Source organism: Serinus canaria, chromosome Z (genome assembly GCF_022539315.1).
Source record: "Serinus canaria isolate serCan28SL12 chromosome Z, serCan2020, whole genome shotgun sequence".
Classification (NCBI taxonomy): Eukaryota; Metazoa; Chordata; class Aves; order Passeriformes; family Fringillidae; genus Serinus; species Serinus canaria.
The window spans coordinates 29865482-29885450 of NC_066343.1; the positions used below are offsets into that span (position 1 = coordinate 29865482).

At 39.8% G+C, this 19969-nt stretch overlaps 1 protein-coding gene across 1 annotated transcript in view; it reads left to right on the plus strand.

Moving 5' to 3' along the window:
* The window catches only part of SHB (SH2 domain containing adaptor protein B), a 56429-nt gene that overhangs the window by 12252 nt on the left and 24208 nt on the right, over positions 1-19969 (plus strand). Inside the window, exon 2 of the mRNA XM_018920828.3 lies at positions 1342-1459. Coding sequence (XP_018776373.2) covers positions 1342-1459 — 118 coding nt within the window. The remainder of the gene's footprint in view (positions 1-1341; positions 1460-19969) is intronic.

The window sequence follows — 19969 nt, forward strand, 5'->3', positions numbered from 1 at the left end:
CTGTGAATACTTGTGTGTCCTGTTTTTCTTCTCTGACTGGTGGGATATGCTGGCAACAGGAGACAGAAGCAGATGCAGCCTCAGTCTCTTAGCTGGCAGTGTACTCTTAGTTCTTTGTTGGAAAGATTGAAACTGTTGGAATAACACTGTGCTGTAGGTCTTACTAGTGCTTGTCTTAAAAATGTGAAGTAACTCAGTTGAAAAATCCTTTGTAAATAAAGTAAGCAGTCAGGGCAAAACCCTTTAGGCTTGCCCTGCTTTGAGTGAGGAGTTGGATAGGGTGATCTCTTGTGGTTCTTTCCCACCTGAATAATCTTATGGTTTCATAGGAATTCTGATGTTGAAGCCTGCCTCTGCCTGCTTTTGTTTGCTTCAGACTCTTTTGCCTGCTGAAGATACTATCTCTGTGCTCTGCAATAATTCTCATATGAGGATTTCTGCCTTTGCCCCAGTATGCTTGTCACATCCCAGAAACAAAGGTTAGCTCTACCACTTCAACTATAGGGAGAAATGATTCCGGTGACTTTAATTGACTGATAAAAAACCTATAGATGGGACCTATACAGCATACAATGATTTTGCAGTGGTCAGGAAAGCACAGTAATATAAGGTCAAGTGTGAGATTTTCTAACTTTCAGATTTTCTTATGCTCCTAGGTGGAAGAAGAAAATGCATCCTGCCAGATAATTTCTATTTGCTATCTTTTGTCTCTGTTCACAAAATATAAGTAAAAATAATGTTTCTTTGAGAGAAAGAATGGCACAGATGGGTTTGAGGGTTTAAGTTTAGCCAAGAAGTTTGTCTTGTCTTGGTTTTTTCAGGTGAGACCTAAAATTAAAAGACTTTTTATTAATGCAGTGAAAAGAGTAGCCTTAGAATATTTATTTTAAAAGTTTCTAGCAATATTTTCAGTTGTAGCTCATAAACCTTAAAAGCAGAGGAGATGAAGTATGTGGAAGGGAAAGAGTGCTTTTTTTTTTCCTGAATATTAGCAGAGTTCTCTGATAAGATTTGCACTGGATGGAATTTGCTGTCTGGTTGGCTCTTTCTAATTTGTCCATCCCAATTATTCCATTGCTTGTGCTAATCAGAAATCCTTTTGACATGGCGTCTGCCCATATGAGGTTTCTGGTATAAATAGGAGCTCACTTCTATTTCAATACCATTTAGTAACTGATCTGTGGCAATTGTGTATTTATGCTCTGAACCAAGACTGTACTTTGAAGATGGCATAGGGTGCAGCCAAGTGAAGCTGGTTTTATTTGCTGATAGGATGTCATTGCCTTCTGCTTTGCACATCTCACTGGAGACTTTAATAACAGCTACCTTCCTGTCTTTCAGGTACTGATAGCTGATGACTACTCAGATCCATTTGATGCCAAAAGTGAGTTGAACAGAATGGGAAAAGGGGAGAACACCGGCTATATGGAACCATACGAAGCCCAGAGAATAATGGCTGGTAAGAAGAGACAATTGCACATGTGAACTCCACTTGCATGGCAGTTCACATGCATATTATAGCTGCTGTGAAACAGAAATTTCCTTTGGCATGGAAAACCATTTTTCTGAAGATGCTTGGGTAGGCAGCAGCAAATGCCATAGAAGCACTGCACTTTCCTGCATGTGCCTTTATTCCTAAAAATACTGCTCTGTACCTCACTTTTAAATATAGAAGTTTTGTACTGTCATGTGATAAGATGAAAAAATAAGAGCAATGGGAGTTGGAGTGTGTATTCTTCCTCCTGGCAATGTGAAGGCTGTCATCTGTGTATGTGGTTGAGATGGCCAAAGCATGACATTGTGTTATTCCACTTAAAAACAGTTGAACAGCTTGCTAATGGACTTTTTTCCTCAATCAGATTTGGAATTCTTGGTGTGGGAGGAGGGCTGCAGAGGTACATCATTCTGTAGTTTCCTTCTTTCCTTCCGTGCTTCTCTGGTGTTTTTTTACCAGTAGTCAAAATGAGACACTTTAGGATGCCTGTGAGCCTTTAATTGCTATTCTTGGTGGTGTCCTTCCTTTTCTGTCATGTAGGAAAATGGTCAGTGGTGATGTTGTTGTATGCCTTTGAACTATTTAAACCCCTTTACCGGCATCGTGCAACTCTATTTTCTGTGTATTTTCTTTATCAGGATCAATATCCTACTTGTTGGCTGTGCAGTCTGTAAAATGTTCTGAGGTATTGGGGCATATGTTTTTAATTTGTGATGATTTGACCAGTCAACACATACCTTTGTGCAGATCCTTCGATTTGTACAGCAGGTCCTTTTTTTCTCATTTTGCAGTATCAGTCACTCTTGTGCCCGGTTAAGTTGATTGTATGCTTTCCTTTTCTATTGGCAGCTCCTGTTTTGGGCCCTCAGGAAAGATTAATCAGTGGGGGAAGATGAGGCTGTTGGATGCAAAGATCATTTTTTCATGCAAGTGTTCCTATTTTTCTTTTCTTAAAGCATTTCTGGAGAGACACAGGAAATGACGTGGAAACAGGTCCTTGGAAGTTTTCAGTACCTTATAGAAGGGCTGGGAGCTGTTACTTCTCATTAGTGTAAATCTATTAATTTTAAGTCAAGGAATTTCACAGAAAATCATATTAGTCCAAATAATTTCTTGCACTTTATACAGCAGGGGTGAGCACTTGTAATTTAAATTATTAAGCTTGTAGTGCATTGGCTTGTTTCTTCCTGCATTTAGGACTGGAGTTTGTTCTCTCTTCTTTTTCAGATTAGTCGTAACAAATGAGATATTTAGTAGGATGATACTGGATGGCTTATCTGCAGTAAGGGTCAGTAGGTTCATGAGCCATTGAAATTACGAGACGTCCTTTTGCCTGATTGGTACTTGGTGCAACTGATGAGCTGTTATATCTGCTCCATGTCATTATAAAGGAAACATGAGGAGGAGCTCTCCAAGATTCTAAAGGCACTTTTGAAAATAGGGTTTAATTGATTATAATGATAGAGCAAATGTTCTGAATATTCATGTGACTGAGCAAGTAGAAGATGATTGATATACCTGTGAAGATGTTTAGTGTTTTGAGATCTGGGTATTTAGTTCCAAGTCATTTTGTCCTAATGTGGATAGAGAGGGTCTCCCTATAAACCTCCATGGCATCAGACTATGTTGACTGTATTCAAGCACATAGTTTTATTTGTGGGGATTTTGCTATTGCTCAGGTATTGCCTTTGTACTTTACTTGATAAATGAAAATCCAAAGGCATCTTTTTGGAGAGTTTTTAAAGGTTCTGTTTATATTTACTGAGTGAATTCTATTATGTACCTGCTGCTTCTGAAGACCTTTTGACTCAAGTTCGACTTGTCTCAAAATATTTACTGCTTTGTTACGTTTGCTAGTTTTGTTGTCTGATGAATAGAAGAACATCAGATGGCTATCAGTTTAGCCTGACTAATCTGATTAAATCCTTCTGATTACATTTAAAGTGGCTTAATCCTAGAGTGCAGGAATTTGCATAATGCAGTGGAATGCACTGTAGGAGAGATAGAAAATAAAACAGCTTTTTATTGGTTATTCCATGTTTAATGGTCATTGAAATACGACCCTAAAACTTTTGTGCATGCTACGTGCTCCTTGAGTTAATAGAGGAGTAGGCAAAAGCAGGTGTCCATATGAAATAAGACCTTGTGATTTCAATATGAGAAAGTAAGGTTAATGAATGATGTCTGAAGTAACTAATATTTTTATTCCAACCTTATCCTTTCTTCCTTTAAGTTCTGTGGTCTTGCAGTTGTCAGGCAGTTTGTTCTGAGCTGATGTTTCATTTAAAAGAATAGGCAGTCCCTGAGTTGATTTATTGCAATTAATTATTGAAATAAATAATTCTATCTGTTCCCATGCTATCTGTGGTTAGAATTGGGTTCAGTCAGGCTTGAAGTTTTTTCTGCTGATAGTGCTCCCCAAAAATCCCCAGATTTGTGGTTGTGATGACTGGAAAAAAGTGCAACCTTTATGATAAGGTTTGGAAAGACTTTTCAAAGAAAGACTTGACCTGAGGCCAAGGTAGAGTGTGTTGATAACAAATGCATGTTGATAAGAAGCTATCATTTTTTATCAGGTGAACACATCTGCTGTGGTATTGCCATTTGTGTCTGCCCTGTCTTCAGGAAATCACTGCCAGAGGTTCAGAGAGAATCCCTGGCAATTGAGTTCCTGAAGTGCTGTGTGGTGGGAATCTCAGCTTGGCTGGCTGTGCACCCAAAGCAACAGCAAGATTTGTTGCATCTTTGCCTTGTCCACAACCTCTTTGGAGATTTGATGTCCCAGAGTAACTACACAAGTATAAAGGATTATATATGTATATATATACAACATATACCACCTCTGTGGTTTATGATGTAAAGTATCCTGGACTATGCATGGAATTGGCTGAAGATTCTGGACTGGCTGCTATCAAGCATGCAATGACAGCAATAGAGCTGATTTAGCTGATTTAAGCTGATTTTTAAAGCTGATCCTTAGCTGATTTCTAAGGATCCTGAGTAGTAGGTGGATCTTACTTCTCCCCTGGTATCAGTCTATAGCTGCTGCAGTGGCATGTGGCCTGTTACAGAAATAAGCCTGTGCTGCTTTACCTAGACTGTAACCAAGCATCACTGCTTGGATCAGGTGTAGTATGTTCTTCATGCTTGAGAGAGAGCTCCGCATAAAAGCAGTGGCTGGAGATGCTGCATTTGAACAGAAGTGAATGGCTGAGACACTGTTGGGTCAGAGTGCTGGTGATCATAATGTACAGGCCTTTCTGTCATCCATTCCTCTCAGGGAATGCTAGGAGAAGTGAAGTTAGTTCCACTTGAGTATTTACTTCCATCAGCTTGCACTGAATGTCAAATCCTGGTGAACAGTCTGTTTGTTTTCTGTGGTAATCCCTTACCTGAGAGGAGAAAAGGTTTCCTTAGATCATGGATATGACTATGGCAGTGGTTGCGGAAAATGTGTGCATTTTTTTCCCTTAAAATCCCCTAAAAGTCAGAAGGCCCTATTCTAGCTATAGCCTTCCAGCCATGCCTTTCCTCTTTCTCCTGACAGCTGTGCATGTTGACAAAACTCTTCCAGGCATATCTGCCTTTCAGAAAGAATTAACACCCGTCCTCAGATTGCATAAGACACTTGCAATCAAATGCCAGATCAAGGCTGCCTATACCACAGCCTTCTGTGTGCTACATCAGAGAGTTCATGTAAAACTTGCCTTTGGAGAAGGATCCAATTTTGGATCATCATTCAAATGGGGATATGCTGGTAGGCAAGTTGTTGCACAAACAGTTGTGTCATTTTAAGATACGATAAGGAATACTGGCTACAGAGATTTGAATTAATAAACTGCATCTGTTGTCCTACTTGGTGATTGGATTTGAAGAGAGTATCTTGCTTCCAAAAGGAGATATTTTATGCCCTGACTAACATCTAAATTTACCCTGATCAGAACAACTTATGATCTCTTGAGTATGAAACACCTAGCATGATGCATACTATAATATATAATTCAGCTTACTTAAGCAACCATAAAATTAAGGTCATTTTAAGTCTCAAAATAATTTGAAACCACATAATGAAAAATGGCTGGGTAAGGGGTGGGGGTGGGAGTGTTTGGTGAGAGAGGAAGCAGAAAGCGTTATCGCGATATGAGGCCTACCTTAAGAAAAGTGTGTTGGCAAAATCACTTCTGTTTTTTCTGGATCAGGAATTGTATCTTCTGTTCTGTAGAATGGTCAGGGAAGGAGAAATAGGGAAGGTTAAGCCCTTGAGTTAGAATAGTGATTTGAAAGGCAAGATAAACATGTGGTGCATCAGTGCCTTGATTACTTAGAGATCTAGGAATGCTTCAGGTTCTATGCCCTGACAGTCTTGATGTACATCATGTTCTTTCCTTTGCTTTTATAGATATGACCTAGGACTGTGCCAGAGACATCAGCCTCTTTATGTGGTTCTGGCCTCTAGTTCATGCATCTGCCTCAATGATTGGCAGCCAGGGAGAAAAATGTCTTCTTGTGTCCCAGAATTCTGAAGACTTAAATGGGTGGCACTTCTGCAAACAGTTGTTTTTCATGAGATGTAACATGCCATGTGGTCTTCCTTGTGGAGCAAATGCTATGTTGTGTGCAGACTTAAGAAGGCTATCATAGCACTGTGGATAAAACATACACTGTGCCTCTGTTCTGATCCAGGTAACTTGAGAGGTTCAAGATCTCCTTTTGTACAGCCAAAGTAGGTGTTACAATTTGTTATTGATGTATTTCTCTCACGAGTCTAGTCACAGAATTGTCCTGGGGATTGGGCACGTTAGGTCTTGTAGCTGGGATGTGCCGACCCATGAGAACAGGGAAAAGTGCTCAATGTGCATTTGGTGAGTCCCAAATCTACACAAAAGCATGCTGCCACTACTTGAACACTGGAAAATCTAAGTAAGTCATAAAAAGGCTTCTGGCCATAAATGGAAATCTGAATTCAAGTTTAAATTGAAAAGATGAGCTTGTATGCATGCTCTAGGGTTAGGTGAGTGATGTGGCAGAAGGATCTGTGTACTGGACCTGAAGAGCTGGAATCTATTCCTAGGGATGCTCTAGAGCATTGGAATCGTGGTACAGAGATACCTGTTTTCTTGCCTGTGTTGTTCAATGCTTTCATCAACCTGAGCAATTACATATTAGCAAAAGTGAGCATAAACTAAGGGAAGTGTGTGATGAGGAAGGGCAGGGTTTTCATCTAGAGGGGCTTTAATGAATGTGAGCATTTTGTCAACAGGAGCTCTTTTAAAATGAAACGAGGGATTATTAGAGAGAATTCCAAAAGAAAAATCACAGCTTTGTTATAGGCTCACAATATTTTCTTCTCTTTCTATGTATTTATCATCCTGTCTCCATATGCATCATCCTGGCTGTGCCACAGAACAGTGAGCAAGTCTAACTAGCTTATACTTAGAGATTTTGTGCTTGGCCTTCTTTCTCTGAGGATGCAGAAAGCTGAGACTCCTCTATAGGTGCAGACAATGCTAGAACAGTAAATGCCTTCTTGAACTTCACTGCTTCTTTCTAGGGACTGAGGTATGAGTCCATAGCTGCATCTCAGTGGAATCTCTAATGAATGACAGGCAGCCTAGCAAAAACAGTGCACCTGCCTTAACTGGGAGCTTCCCATGGACATGCTGGGAGAAGTAGCTCAGTCTTCATGCAAGCTATCACAGAAATGCTGGGAGTATGGAGAAAACAGCATTCCCATGAACCTGGACCTACTTCAACAGGTCTTGGGTGTCAGTTTCCTTGTTACTAAAAAGGCTGGTTTTTTGTTCAGACATGTTACTTCATCTGAATAGTCACTGGCACACATTAGTGGTGAGTCAGGTCTTGTAAAATTCTTTACCAGGTGGCCTCTGGCATGTTGCTTGTTGGCACCAGGTTTGCAACTGCAAATAATACAAGAAGAGCAATGATAACTACTTTGATCAAGGCTTTGATTAAGATGCCTGGATTAGCACGTACAGCATGGGAAGTTTAAGAAGAATATTTTTGGCCTATTGAAAAATCACTGAGCCTTGCAAGCTAACCAGACCTCTAAGCACTGTAGCGGCTCTATGTATGTAAGATTTGCTGTCTGTCTGTACCTGAGCATGGCAGACAGCTGTAGTGAACACAGGAGAAGCAGTGTGTTTGTCTACTAAGCTCAACAGCTGGCACAATTTTAAAAAAACTTTAAGCTCCTTCTTTTGTTCCTACAATTATGTATTTCAATTCTAATTCTCTTTGAGGGTTTAACAATAGGCTAGCCATGACTGGAAATGAGCCCCAAATGAGAATTGATCTATTGTGAATTCCTCATTAGCACCATTGTCATCCGGTTTCCACATTATGTGAATAGACCACATGCTGGTCATTCTAGTAGAAAAATTAAGATTTTTTTTTCCCCTTTAGAAGTGTGGAAAAGTGCAAGGTAACACTTCACTCCTGAAATTTAATGTTGAGTTGATGTGCTCTCATCTCAACTTTTGCAATGTGGAGAGCCACTGGGTAGGATTTGAAGAAGATCAGTAGCACACAGAAGTTTGTGATTGGTAAGAAGATAGTTTTATTTATAGAGCAGCACTGGAAATTTTGGGGAGCTCTTCCTAGAAATGACCGAGGAATGATGTCTGATGTGTTCTGAGCATTCCCCATCATTTGGAGCATAGTGGTTATGTTACTGTCACCTGCTGCTATCCTGTAGTGCGAAATTCCTTGCAGCTCATGAGAAGTGAGGATATATGCTCTGAACAGCTGTGCCTCTTCTTTAAAGTATGCTAGATGCAATGTTAATTAGAAACCTCCTGGGCTTCAGCATCTATTTCAAGCTTTTTCTTACTTAATTTGGAATTTGGACAAACATTCCATTGGGCAGTGATTTAAAGGAAAGAAATTGTCTAGGAACAATTACAGAAGCAAACTTCTTCCTTGGCATTAGATCTAATGTGCATGAATTCAGTGATGTTTAAAACAGTGCTGGATGTGCTTCAACACAAGTCCTTGCATTCTCTGAGCAAAGCAACAGATCTCACATGTGCCATGAAACCCCACCAGTTTAGAGCATGTCCAGTTGCCAGGATCATCAGTACTTCTCTTCCTGTCTTCATGAGCACTTCGTACCCCATCAGTGACTGTGAGAAGATAAAGCCAGAAAGGGGAGAGCCTAGTTTCTCATGTAGTGAGAGACTGTGATGTGTTGTGGTTGCTGCAGCTAGATGCATCACTGGGCTGGAAACCAGCTGTGCATAAAATTAATACAATTTCTTTATGTTTAAAGATGTCTCTTCCCCTAGAAAGATTTAAGATGTTCTCTCTAATGTTTAATAGTACAAGTTTAAATTAATATTGGTTTTGTTTGTGGAGTTTTTTCCCCATTTCAACACCTTCATCTTGCTCTTTTGATGTGATATTAGTCCATTTGGAAATTGACTAAATGTGAAGCTTGAATCACAAGCCTGAATAAAAATTGAGTTTTTCAGTTTCTTGACTCTTGTTCTCATTAAGACAAAAGTTTATGCCCAAAATAATGGAAACAAGATGTCTAGAACTTTGGAAATGTACATCAGAATTATAATAGACTACTTGAGGATGAATGTTGAAGGACTGTAACTTCATTAATTCAATTTCCTTGCTCACTGTCTGATGTATCCGGCCTATGTACTTGCACAAAAAGCAAAGTGAAGGAGTGGATGTTTGGGAAAGAGAAACCAATGAGGTCAAAATGCTATTTAACCCTTGCCTGCAGTCTGGAAGACTGGTGTTGGCAAAGAAGCAGTCATTTCAAGTCACTTTTGATGAAGATGGTTAGTTTGACAAAATCTATCTGCTTTCCTAAAACAAGCAACATGTGTAATGTATGCAGGTGCCTTTTTCTTGGTGCCTACCTGTGCTTTGCATGCAGTGTTGCCTGTGGCATAGGGAGTTACATTTGTGTTTCTTAATAATGCTGCTTTGATTATGTGTCTGTTTTCACCTGCCAGTTACCACAGGTCTTCCCTCTCCTCCATCCTTCTCATCCCCAAATAAGTTTCAAGATTTTGGACTGCTCTTCTTAAGAACAATGATGCTTTTAATATAGGATGTGAATTGCCTGTCCCTTCAAGACAGCAATGCTTCTGGCAGCAGTTTCAGTAGCACTGAGGTCTGTGGGTTCCCAAATGATCTGTAATTTTAGCACTCCAGCAGCTGTGTCTTGGGAATATGAAAAAGAGAACTGTGACCCTAGAATGAAAAGAATTCAGTACATTGGAACATTGGTATTCTTTTGGTTACAAAGGTGAGAGAGCTACTGTTTTTAAGTTTTGTGTCCTGTTGACCTGTTCAAGTCCTTTAAATCTCCCTCCCATCTCCCTCTACCCTCCTCTCCCCAACTCTGACCCTCTAGTATCACGTATGTTGAATTTGAAGGTGTTTCACTTCTCTGGTCAACTACGGGTACTTCATCTTGGTACAAAGGATTCTCTTAGGTAGAACACGCCTGAACATGAAAGGATATGGCCATGAAGGGGTCTTCTGCCTGCCCTGAAGAGATTGATGTGAGTTGTGTAAACCCTTAAATTGGATAAATTAAATAAAAAATGAAGCTGTTTTGCATTTTCCCTTGTAATCAGACCTCTGTAGACTTCTAATTTAATCAGTGTTCCATCTGTTCTTTCCATGCCTGGAAAGGCTTAGAGGCAGTGAACACACACTGAAATAAGAGGTTCATTGAATACAGGGGGGGAAAAATCTCACTATGACAACAGTCAAATTGTGGAGAAGGTTGCCTAGTGAGATTTTATAGTCTCCGTCTTTGGAATTTTTCAGGACTCGACTGAGAAACCAGAATGTGAGTAACCTTGTCTGACTGTGTAGCTAAAACCTGCTTTGAGTTGGACATTGAACAAGATGACTTCCACTTCCTGAGATTTTGTTTAACCTAGCTTATTTTATGATCCTGCAACTGTTTTGTGAAAGAGAAGTGGCTGTGAAAGTCAGCATATCCCAGACTAGGTTGCTGGAACCCATGTTTGTTTAATCTCAGCTGATTTCCAGCTTCACCACCATGACAGTATGTTCCCAGTGCTGATCCTGTTAAACTTTATCTCTGGGAAGACCAGACAGGTGACAGGGAGGCACAAGGAAACAGTCAGCTGAAATGTAGCTTGAGCAGGGGCTTATGCACAAATATTCTGGTTTTGTGGAGGTAACCCTAGATGGGCAGAATCTATGCTGAAAGCATGCTGTTGAAGCAAGGGAGTCTGACTCTTGACAGCTGTTCACTATCAGTTTGTGGGGGGGAAGGAGCAGAGGCTGAACAGATGGGTTTCCAGACTGCACTCAGCCTGTACGTGCACTTCTGGACTCTGTTGGCAGGAATTCTGGGTGCTTTCTAGGTGAAGGTGTGATGGAAGCATGGGTGACTGATACCATTGTGGCCTGCCACAGCAAAAGAACACTGTAAACTTATTTATGGTCTGACTGGGAGGAGTGTTATTTTATTAGGTAGGGGGGCATCAGAGGTACATCTTGCCATCTTATCAGTTCAGCTCTCAGTCTTCTCAACCTGGGGCCAGCTCTGTTGCTTCTTGCAACATGGCTCAAAAGCAGAATGAGGAGAATTTGTTGAATGAATAATCAGCAGTGTATGGGAGATGTAGACTGTTGCTGATGAGTTTTACAGGGATTTGTTATATGGAGATATAATAGTGATACTAAAAGAAAAAGTGAGACATGCACTTGGGACAAAAAGTGATAGAAAAATCCCTTGTCACACTTGTATGTATCTTTAATTATGCTTTGTTCATTTTCTCTTTCCTTTTATTCTTTTGCAAAGAGGCTTTTAGCCAAAGGAAATATAAAAATGTTTAAGAGCAGCATGTTAATAAACAAGTTATGTCAGGATGACAACCATAGGAATAGATATTTCTAGCCTAACCTGGATTTATTGTTTTATAAAGGCAACTAGTGGACTTTACATGTGCTGTCACAGCAGAAGGAATTTCTACCTTTCCCCAGCTTGCTCAACTCAAAGGTCCTGCTTGGGGGTCCTTTCTCCCCCACCACTATACTAGTGAGAATTTCTTCTCAGTAGAACTTTCTCAATCATATTCTTTCATATTATACCCTCACTTACTCAAATCACTTTGTGTTTTTTATCTGCACTGTACAGAAGAGTTAAGTAGACTCAAAAAAGCTGGTACAGGAAGTATTAGTTAAGCATGAGGTAAACAGAATAGTTCTTTGAAAGAACAAGATACCCTTTCAGCTCTGGTATGTTGTCATCTTTAATGTACTTAGCTTGATAGTAAATGAATGAAATTTTTGCCTGCTGGTTTTGCATCCAGACTCTGGAAGTCCAGAGTGGCAAAATATGAGTGAAACCTTCAGTAAATTAGGTCTGTTTCTGACATCAGCTGTAATGTAGTAGCTAGTGTGCCTTTTCCAGTTAGGAAATCCAAACCAGATGAGCGCTTTCATATCCTTAGAAGTAAATGAGACTTGAAGATTCAACCAGTTAGTTCTGTGTCTGTTTTTGCCACAGAGACTGTACATCTTGCCACATCAGTTTACCAACAGTTTATTGTGGCTTGTCAGCAGTGTCATAGAACAAACTTAAAACTTCAGTGAGAAGTGGTGAGAAACACAGTTTTTGTGCTCTTTGCATTTTATGTAGGGTGGCAAAAACGTACATCTTCTCTCTTTCTCTGATTTCTGGCTATGAAGAACTCTGCTTGAAAATGCTCCTTTGGAGGAGCTCAAACATCTATGCAAACCCAGCTGTTCATTATAATTCTGGCTGCTAAAATTATTGAGGCAATTGTCTGCAGGAGCAGCCTGTTCCTGTTCCTCCCTGGCTGAGGTCAGGTAAGCCTCATCTGGTTTTGGTGTGTGTTGGTGTGCTGACATGTCCATTAATCTTTGTTATCCCTACTCAGGTAAAGACCTAGGAAGCCTTCAGTGTGTTTCTGCTTGCTGATGGACTGTGTTGTGCTACTGTGATTAAATTTGTTGAATAATACCAACGTACAAATAGAAGATGGAAATATTTAGTCTTCATTTGGGCTTAAACAAGGCTATGCATTGTTCAGTTTCATGTGTAGGTGCCTTGAAGGGGGAGAGTCCACATACATCTTGGTTTTATGAATCAGGATGTAGGCATGCAAAACTGATGCTTTTGCAGGTTACACTAGCAATTAAGAGCACTGCAGGTAAACCTGGGGGAAATTAGTTTTGCCTGAAGGAACTCGGCTTGCTTTCTGCATTCATTTTCTGTGGATAATTTGAAAATCACTGTGATGAAGCAGTGGGTTTTCTGCTGTTCTGGCTCTTGTGTTTTGTACAGTCAAACAACAGTTGCATTTGTCTGGGACGGGCTGCAAGACAGAAAAGTGTGAGCTTTTTCTAAACAATTCCTGCAGCAGCAGTTATGGCTCTAATGCACTCTGATATTGTTGTGAAGGTGTCTATGCTGCTGCCTCAGTTGAAATAGAAAGGGAGGAGTGAGATGAAGTTTAAAAAAAGGTGATGTCTTTCATACGTACTCTCGATTTTGCATTATATTTTTGCAGAGTAGCAGATACCATAGATCTTTCCTTTGGCTGTGACATGCACCATCACTGAAAACTTGGCATCATGGTAGAATATAGAGCATAACAAAAGACAGCCCCTCCTAACTATTTTTAAAGAATCTTTTTGTATCCTTCTCTTAAAACAAATAACAAAAAAACCCAGCAAAAAATAAAACCTTCCACAATTGACTCCATGGTTGTGGTTTTGTGCATTGTAAATGTTTCCATGTTCACTGGTGGTTTAGAGAGGCATATTGGAAAGTAAGAGTGTAACTGGAAAATTTATCAGGAAGTGTTGACTTAGTGGCATCAGGATCAGGATCATGATTGCAATGAATTTTTATAACATGACTTTTTCTGACTTGACCTAATTGGAAGATATTAAATATTGCTCTTCCAGATTTGTGGTACTTCCAATTGCAAGAAGTGAAAAAAGTACTGATTTATGATGTTTGCACATGACTGTCATTTTCTTTAAGCACCTGTTCTTAATGATTCTGTGCTGAATGCTGACCAGATTTATTTGCTGTTATGTATCAGTGTAAGCACAAATAGTCTTGAGTGATGATGTGATAGACTGTATACTGCATACATGCAAACGCTGCTGCATGTTCTGTACTGTTATGTAAGTCTTGTCCAAGGGGAAAACCCAACACTGTGTAACTGACAGATTACTCTGCAAGTGGGCTTTTAACTAGGAATGGACAGCCAATCAGGGAGTACAATAATTACAGATAAATCTGCAAACACAGGCAAGGTACTGAATATTAGCAGCTGCACAGCTCAGTGCAGAGTATTTGAAACCTACAAATGCTAGACACAAGTTTCTATCAATCCCTTGCTGACCTACTTGACATAATGAGGAAAGAGATCATAGGCCAAAGAGGATGAGTTGAAACATTTTCCCAGCAATTTCATATCCCCCACTTTTTCTGTGCTGTCAGCTGTCATTTAATGCATGCAAGGCCTTGGATTGTGATAAGTAAAGTCTATGATTGCATGTAATGACAGCTGAACAGCTTTCTTCATCTAACCATGGGAAGGTAGAATTCTAAACTAAATTATTTTTTCTCCAGGGCTGAACAGCAAATGCCAACCACATTTTAAGTCTACATTAATGATCCTTATGGGATGCATGTGCAGGACTGTGCTAGACTTTAAATTTACATTGGAGTTAAACATTTGGAGTTATATTTGAAAGTTTGTATGTCCAAGAGGTGGTGATTCATCTTCATTCACTGCTGATCAGAGTTGCTAGATTATCCCTGAAACTCAGTTTGAATGACAGAACAGAAAGATTGCAACTAGGACAATACTTCCCTTGGGGAAAGTGTGTAAAAGTGGGGAAAATTACAAATAATCACAATGGCTGATCTCTGCTGCTTGCAACTTGCCATTTGGAAAATTGCAAATGATCACTGTGGCAAATAATCACTGTCGCTGTTCCTTACAGTGAACAGGAAAAAAAACAGATGGTTTAGCATGCAGACGCTGTGTGGCTTTTAAGTCCTGCCAAAGGAGGAAACAGTACTGATAATGCCTGCTCTTCCTGGAATGCTGACTGGGGAAAGAGCTCTCGCAAATGGATCAGATACTGTTTCCAAAGCTTTGACTTCTCTTTGTTTTCTTAGCATTTTTCTTTTAAAAAAATATTAATAAGGATAAAATAATGGACATTAGTTACCAGGAGAGTTTCAGGCTGTGTTTTCAGCTGGCATTTGGGGGGTTTTGAGGTTTTTTGGTTGATTGATTGTTTTTTTTTTTTTAATCATGGTGATGCAATCGTTCACAGGCTGGATGAAAACAATGCACAATTCACATTTCTGTGTTCCTTTTGATGAAGCCACTAGGTCTATGAAATAAATCTGTTGTAGGAATTATTAAGTAACAGTTCTTCTCCCTGCCTTGTACTCTCTATGACAAATGCTAGCAGGTGGCTAAAAGAAGATAACATGTCTCATCTGGCTGAGAATATATCTCATCTGAGTTTGTAAAATCAGATATGGCATTTCTTCTGGCTACAAAAATCTACTGCCTTACTGTACCATGTAAGTTGTACCTGTAGGGAACTTCTTCCCACTATTTGTATCAAAAGGAGGAAGTCTGGAGGGAGGTCTCTATCTACTGATCCTTCCCTGTCCTCTCCCACATTCCTAGGAAGCTGTGCTCAAAGCCAGTAACATGCAGGAAAGATAACTCCTTTCTGCATAATTCTCCTAGAATTAAACCTCCAGCTCTCAGGAAGCAGTTCCCTATTTTGTCTTGGTTGTATAAACTCCCTTTTTCTCCCATCTGGTTATTCCTTGTAATATCATCCTGAGTGTATATATATATATATATAAATAAATATATATTTATATTTATACTCATTAAAAATAATTTTGATCAGTGCTTATCTCATTTGATAGTTTGATTCTTTTGAGTAAGCTTTCAGCAAACAGAGACTCTCACAGGCAGACATGTTGCAAGAAAATATCTTCCTGCTGTGTGAGTCTTGAAGAGCATTTAAATTATGAATGGTTTCTTCTTCCACTCCTGCCCTCTCTCAAGGTGATTCCTGTGAAGGTGAGATATTGCATTTGTGAAGAGCACTGGCAAGGGCATGGGGACATCAGTAGCAGTCATGAGTAGCAGGACTGATGTAACTGCAGGAAACGGTCATATTCACTATAAACTTCTCTGTCCTGGCATGGGACAGCTTTAGCTTGTTTAAAATACTCACTTAGACTTTGGTGTTAAGATGGCTTTCCAGGAGAATTTATTCTGTTTGTGCTAATCTTAAAAACAAATCTCTTGGGACACTGTATTTTATGTCCTGGGCTGATGATAACCTTTGTACTAACTGGCATACATGGAAATCCCAGCACAGCGTTCTGTTCCCTCCTACCACAATAAATGAATGTTCTTTTACACAGCTCCGAAGTTTTTGAGTATGGAATGGGGATCTTGAATTTTTTTGTTTGCACTGCTACCACTTGGATTGCTCTGTTTAGGCCATGAAACAATGATTCTTAAATCCCAAAGGTCAGTATTCCATGCAGGTCAAAAAAACCTACAAACAAACCAGGAATATAGCACTGTGATGTAACTGGCTGTAGCAGCATCTGGAGTTGGCTCTTACTCTGTCAAGCAGCAGTAAACGTACAAAGTTGAGGAGTTTTTGGGGTTCTTTGTCCTCTTATCTAAATAAAAAGGGCATCCTTACTCGTCTTCTGTCTTACTGAAAAATGTGCAAGGAGAAAGTAGGTCAGCAGCATCAAAGCACCTCCAAAGAGGCAAGCTCTGCAGAAATCAAGAATTTAAAACTGACAGTTAAACACTGCTTATGTATCAGAAAATATGGTGTTGAGGTGGAAGGCTTTATAGAATAAATTTCTGCCTCCAGGAAACTGAAGAAAGTTAATTTTTTTATTTCTTTGCCTCTGCCAAAAGAAAATACATCTCTAAAGATAATTTTCATGTCCTTTAGAAAACAGTATGAGTGTCCATCCAGGCCACCAGGATTTGAGTTTTCTTCCCATGTATTTTGATTTTTTAATCAGCATCCTTTGACTCCACCAACACCCACCCCTCCTCTTCCTTACCCTTCTCACCCACAAAGACAAATGTGTGCTTCCTGTCTTCTTGGGTAGGGTAGTGGTTGCTTGTTTTAATCCAGTGCACACCTTCTGTGGAAAATATTAATGGGGGGTTTTTGCTGGTTTATTGATACTTATCATAAACGGTCTTTTCCCTGCCTGCCCCTGCTCTGACTGGCCTAACAACTTTTCTTTATCAGGATTGTCGGAATGTAATGTTGCTTTGAATGCTTTTTCCTGGGGTAATGAGTCATACTTGGACTTTAGTAGTATTTCCGGCCTGATGCAGGCAATGTGAAGATGTTGGTTTTTTCACATCATGCGGTTATGCCAAGCCCTCACAGGGAACAGGGGAACAAATGTCTGTTCATTCCTGGAAAGTGGCTCACTTCTGAGTCATTTGGCTTCTGTTTGGAAGAAAAGATGAGGGAAGGAAGATCTTCTCATATCCAGCTTTTCCCGTAGCAAAATCTGGAATAATTACCATTGAGTGGCAGTTGCTGCAGTCTCAAAGCAAAACAGCCCTCCCTGCCACTGGAATTAATTGGTGTTCGCTTGTGTCCCAGCAGTTGGAGGCATCCAACTGGATCTGAAAGCAGAGGGAAATGCAGTTTGATTTCTGATGACCTGAGGTGAAATTTGAACAGAGGTAAAACTTAGCTTCTCTCGGGAATAGGCTTTGAAGTAAGAAAATGAGAATTCTGCATCACAAGTCCTGAAAATTTTCAGACTATCTTTCCAAAATGGATGTGAAAAGAAGCAGTAATGGCGAGGCTTGGATAAGTAAGCAGTTGGCTGAGTATTTTGACCTGTTTATCTGTGAATTAATTCAGTGGAAGCCAATGTTCATATCAGGGTGATCTTTGCATTAATCTGTCTTATGCCTGCGGCAAACTGGCAAGTTACTGGTTGATTGTTGCTTGCCCATACACCTGGAGCAAACAGCTCACTGCCCTTCAATGTGATTACTTGCCAGTTCAGTGATTTTCCATTAGAGGCTTCAAGAGCAGAACATGTGTAAAGCAGAGGTTTTAGCATTTCAGAAAAATCTACACCTTGATAGCAAGCACTCCTGCAGATGGGTCTTTGTTACCTGTGATCAGATCAGGCCCTGGTGTGACCTTACCTGCTAGAGATTGCCAGGCTGTCAGGATAATGTGGGGGGAAATGCATCAGATCCTCAGCAATATCTCTCAATGTGAACCTGAGCATTTTCAAGTTTCTTTCTGCTTCCACTGAGAATTTCTGGTTTTCAGTGGTAGGTGAGAATACAAGAACTGCAATTGGCTGTTGTCCTCAAAGAGGCCTTGTTCCTGAGTTATGTTCTCAGGTACTTTTTTTTTTAATATGAAATTTTATTTTTCCAAGACTTATCCACAAAAAGCCAGCGTGCTTATAGAAAGTCCTCCAAACCCTTTGTGAACTGCCCTTTTAGGGCTTTTGAATATAAAGTGTTTGAATCCACATTCCACAAGTTCTGCTCTGTTCATAATTCTGCTCTGACAATCCTAGTTAAGGTCAGGTTAGCCTGTTCTATCATTGCTAACAGAAACATTCCCTCTCCCTATGGGGAATTTTGTGTATATAGGAGGAAAATATGAAAGAAGTTGACTCTGTTAAGGCTATAGTTTTTTGCTTGCTTGCTTTAATGAAATACCTGTATCTTTCTGATGATAAATGTTTGGTCTGTCTGTGTGCCTTGAAAAGTTTTGTGAGTTCCAAATAAAGTAGCTTCAGTGTTGAGATCCTTGTCACTGGAATTATTTGGTAGATTGGAGTGACACAAATGTATTCAGTGAGAATGGCAGCACAGTATTTGGTGTTCGCTGCAGGCTGGTTGCAGTTTTGCTTGTAGTTAATAGCAGGTTGTGTTTTTTATTTGGTTAGTGGGAAACTAAATCCAGGTCAGTGGGACTGAAGTTGTTTAAATGCTGACTTCTGGAAAGAGAGCAGAAGAAAAGCAACCATCTGTAGTCAGAATCCAGAGGTAGGAGGACAGAAATTCTTCAAGCTGACAGCTTGACAGCTGTCCTCTGAACAACCTTATTCCAGCATAGTGTTTACATGTTAATGTGCGTTAAATAAATGAATGAAAAATCTACTGGGCTTCCTGCAAATAACTATGTATTTGAACAAATTTAACTGCATGCCAAAATGACCTTGAAAATCATTATACTTACATTAAAGGGTTTCTAGCAACAGCTGCTTGTTGGAGTTAGGAGTATTTCCAAGTATTTTGTTTCATGCTTTCTGAAATAGGATGAAGCCTTATTCAGCAATATGGCTATATAAACTCTGTGAATTCTGTACTGCTGAATGGAGCTGAGTGCAGCTAAATGTCCCCTGTAAAATCCCTTCAATAGAATTCTGTTCTCTGTCCTGAGTATTGCTCTTAGGCTTATTGGATACAAAGAACATTGATAACCCTTTTACTTTTCTTGAAAGTCAATTTCAGTAGTAGTTTCTCAAAAGTTGACCTTGTGTCTTTGTACTTTTTCCAGCATGAGACCTTCATAGTCAGATTTGTCTCACTAGGACAGGCTAGAACAGCTCTTTTGGCTAGAGAAAACAGCTGAGGAACTGGTAGGACTGTCATTTTAATTTGGCACTAGTATTGAAAGCAGTAACTGAGATGGAGAGGGGTCTGGTTTATCACTTTTGTACCTCATATGTGTGGGCCAGTGCACTTTGAAATCTGACATACTGGCAAGTCTGAACAGCTTTATTGTGCTGCTGTTGATCAATCTGTAAGTTAATGTGACTCTATCAAATTCCACTATAGTTTTCCCTGGTTTTCAGTGGAGCATGCATAAATTACAGATGGCTGTCAGACTGATCAAGAGCCACCTATATCTGTCTTACCACTGATGCTGTGATTGGTTGCATGTAATTTATTTAAAAGGTTTCCCAATAGAGTAGCAGAGTTTGAAAGAATCAGGCAGTTGATATAAGGTAGTGATTTTGTCTCCTGGAGGTTTAGACTCTTCCTGCATATTAGATGTAGAAGAGCAAGATGTGCTGTTACTGTGATGCAGGAACCCCAACCTACACAGAGTCATTGTTCATTGTCTTTCACCACACATGAGAACAAAAACTCTTGCAAAGCCTTAACTTCAGGGAGCCCCTCTGTAACTAACATTCCTTACATGATTGTGGCAGTAAGACTCCTGTATTTTGCTTGTCTAGTTTTTCATCAAAAGATATGTTAAAAATGGGCTGTAAGTGGCATTGAGTTTATTACTGCCTGGTGACATTTACAGATGTGCTTGATTTGGGAAAATGGGCTTTTATATTATCAGAACGTTTTTTTATAGTACATTGTTTGACCTCTTGTT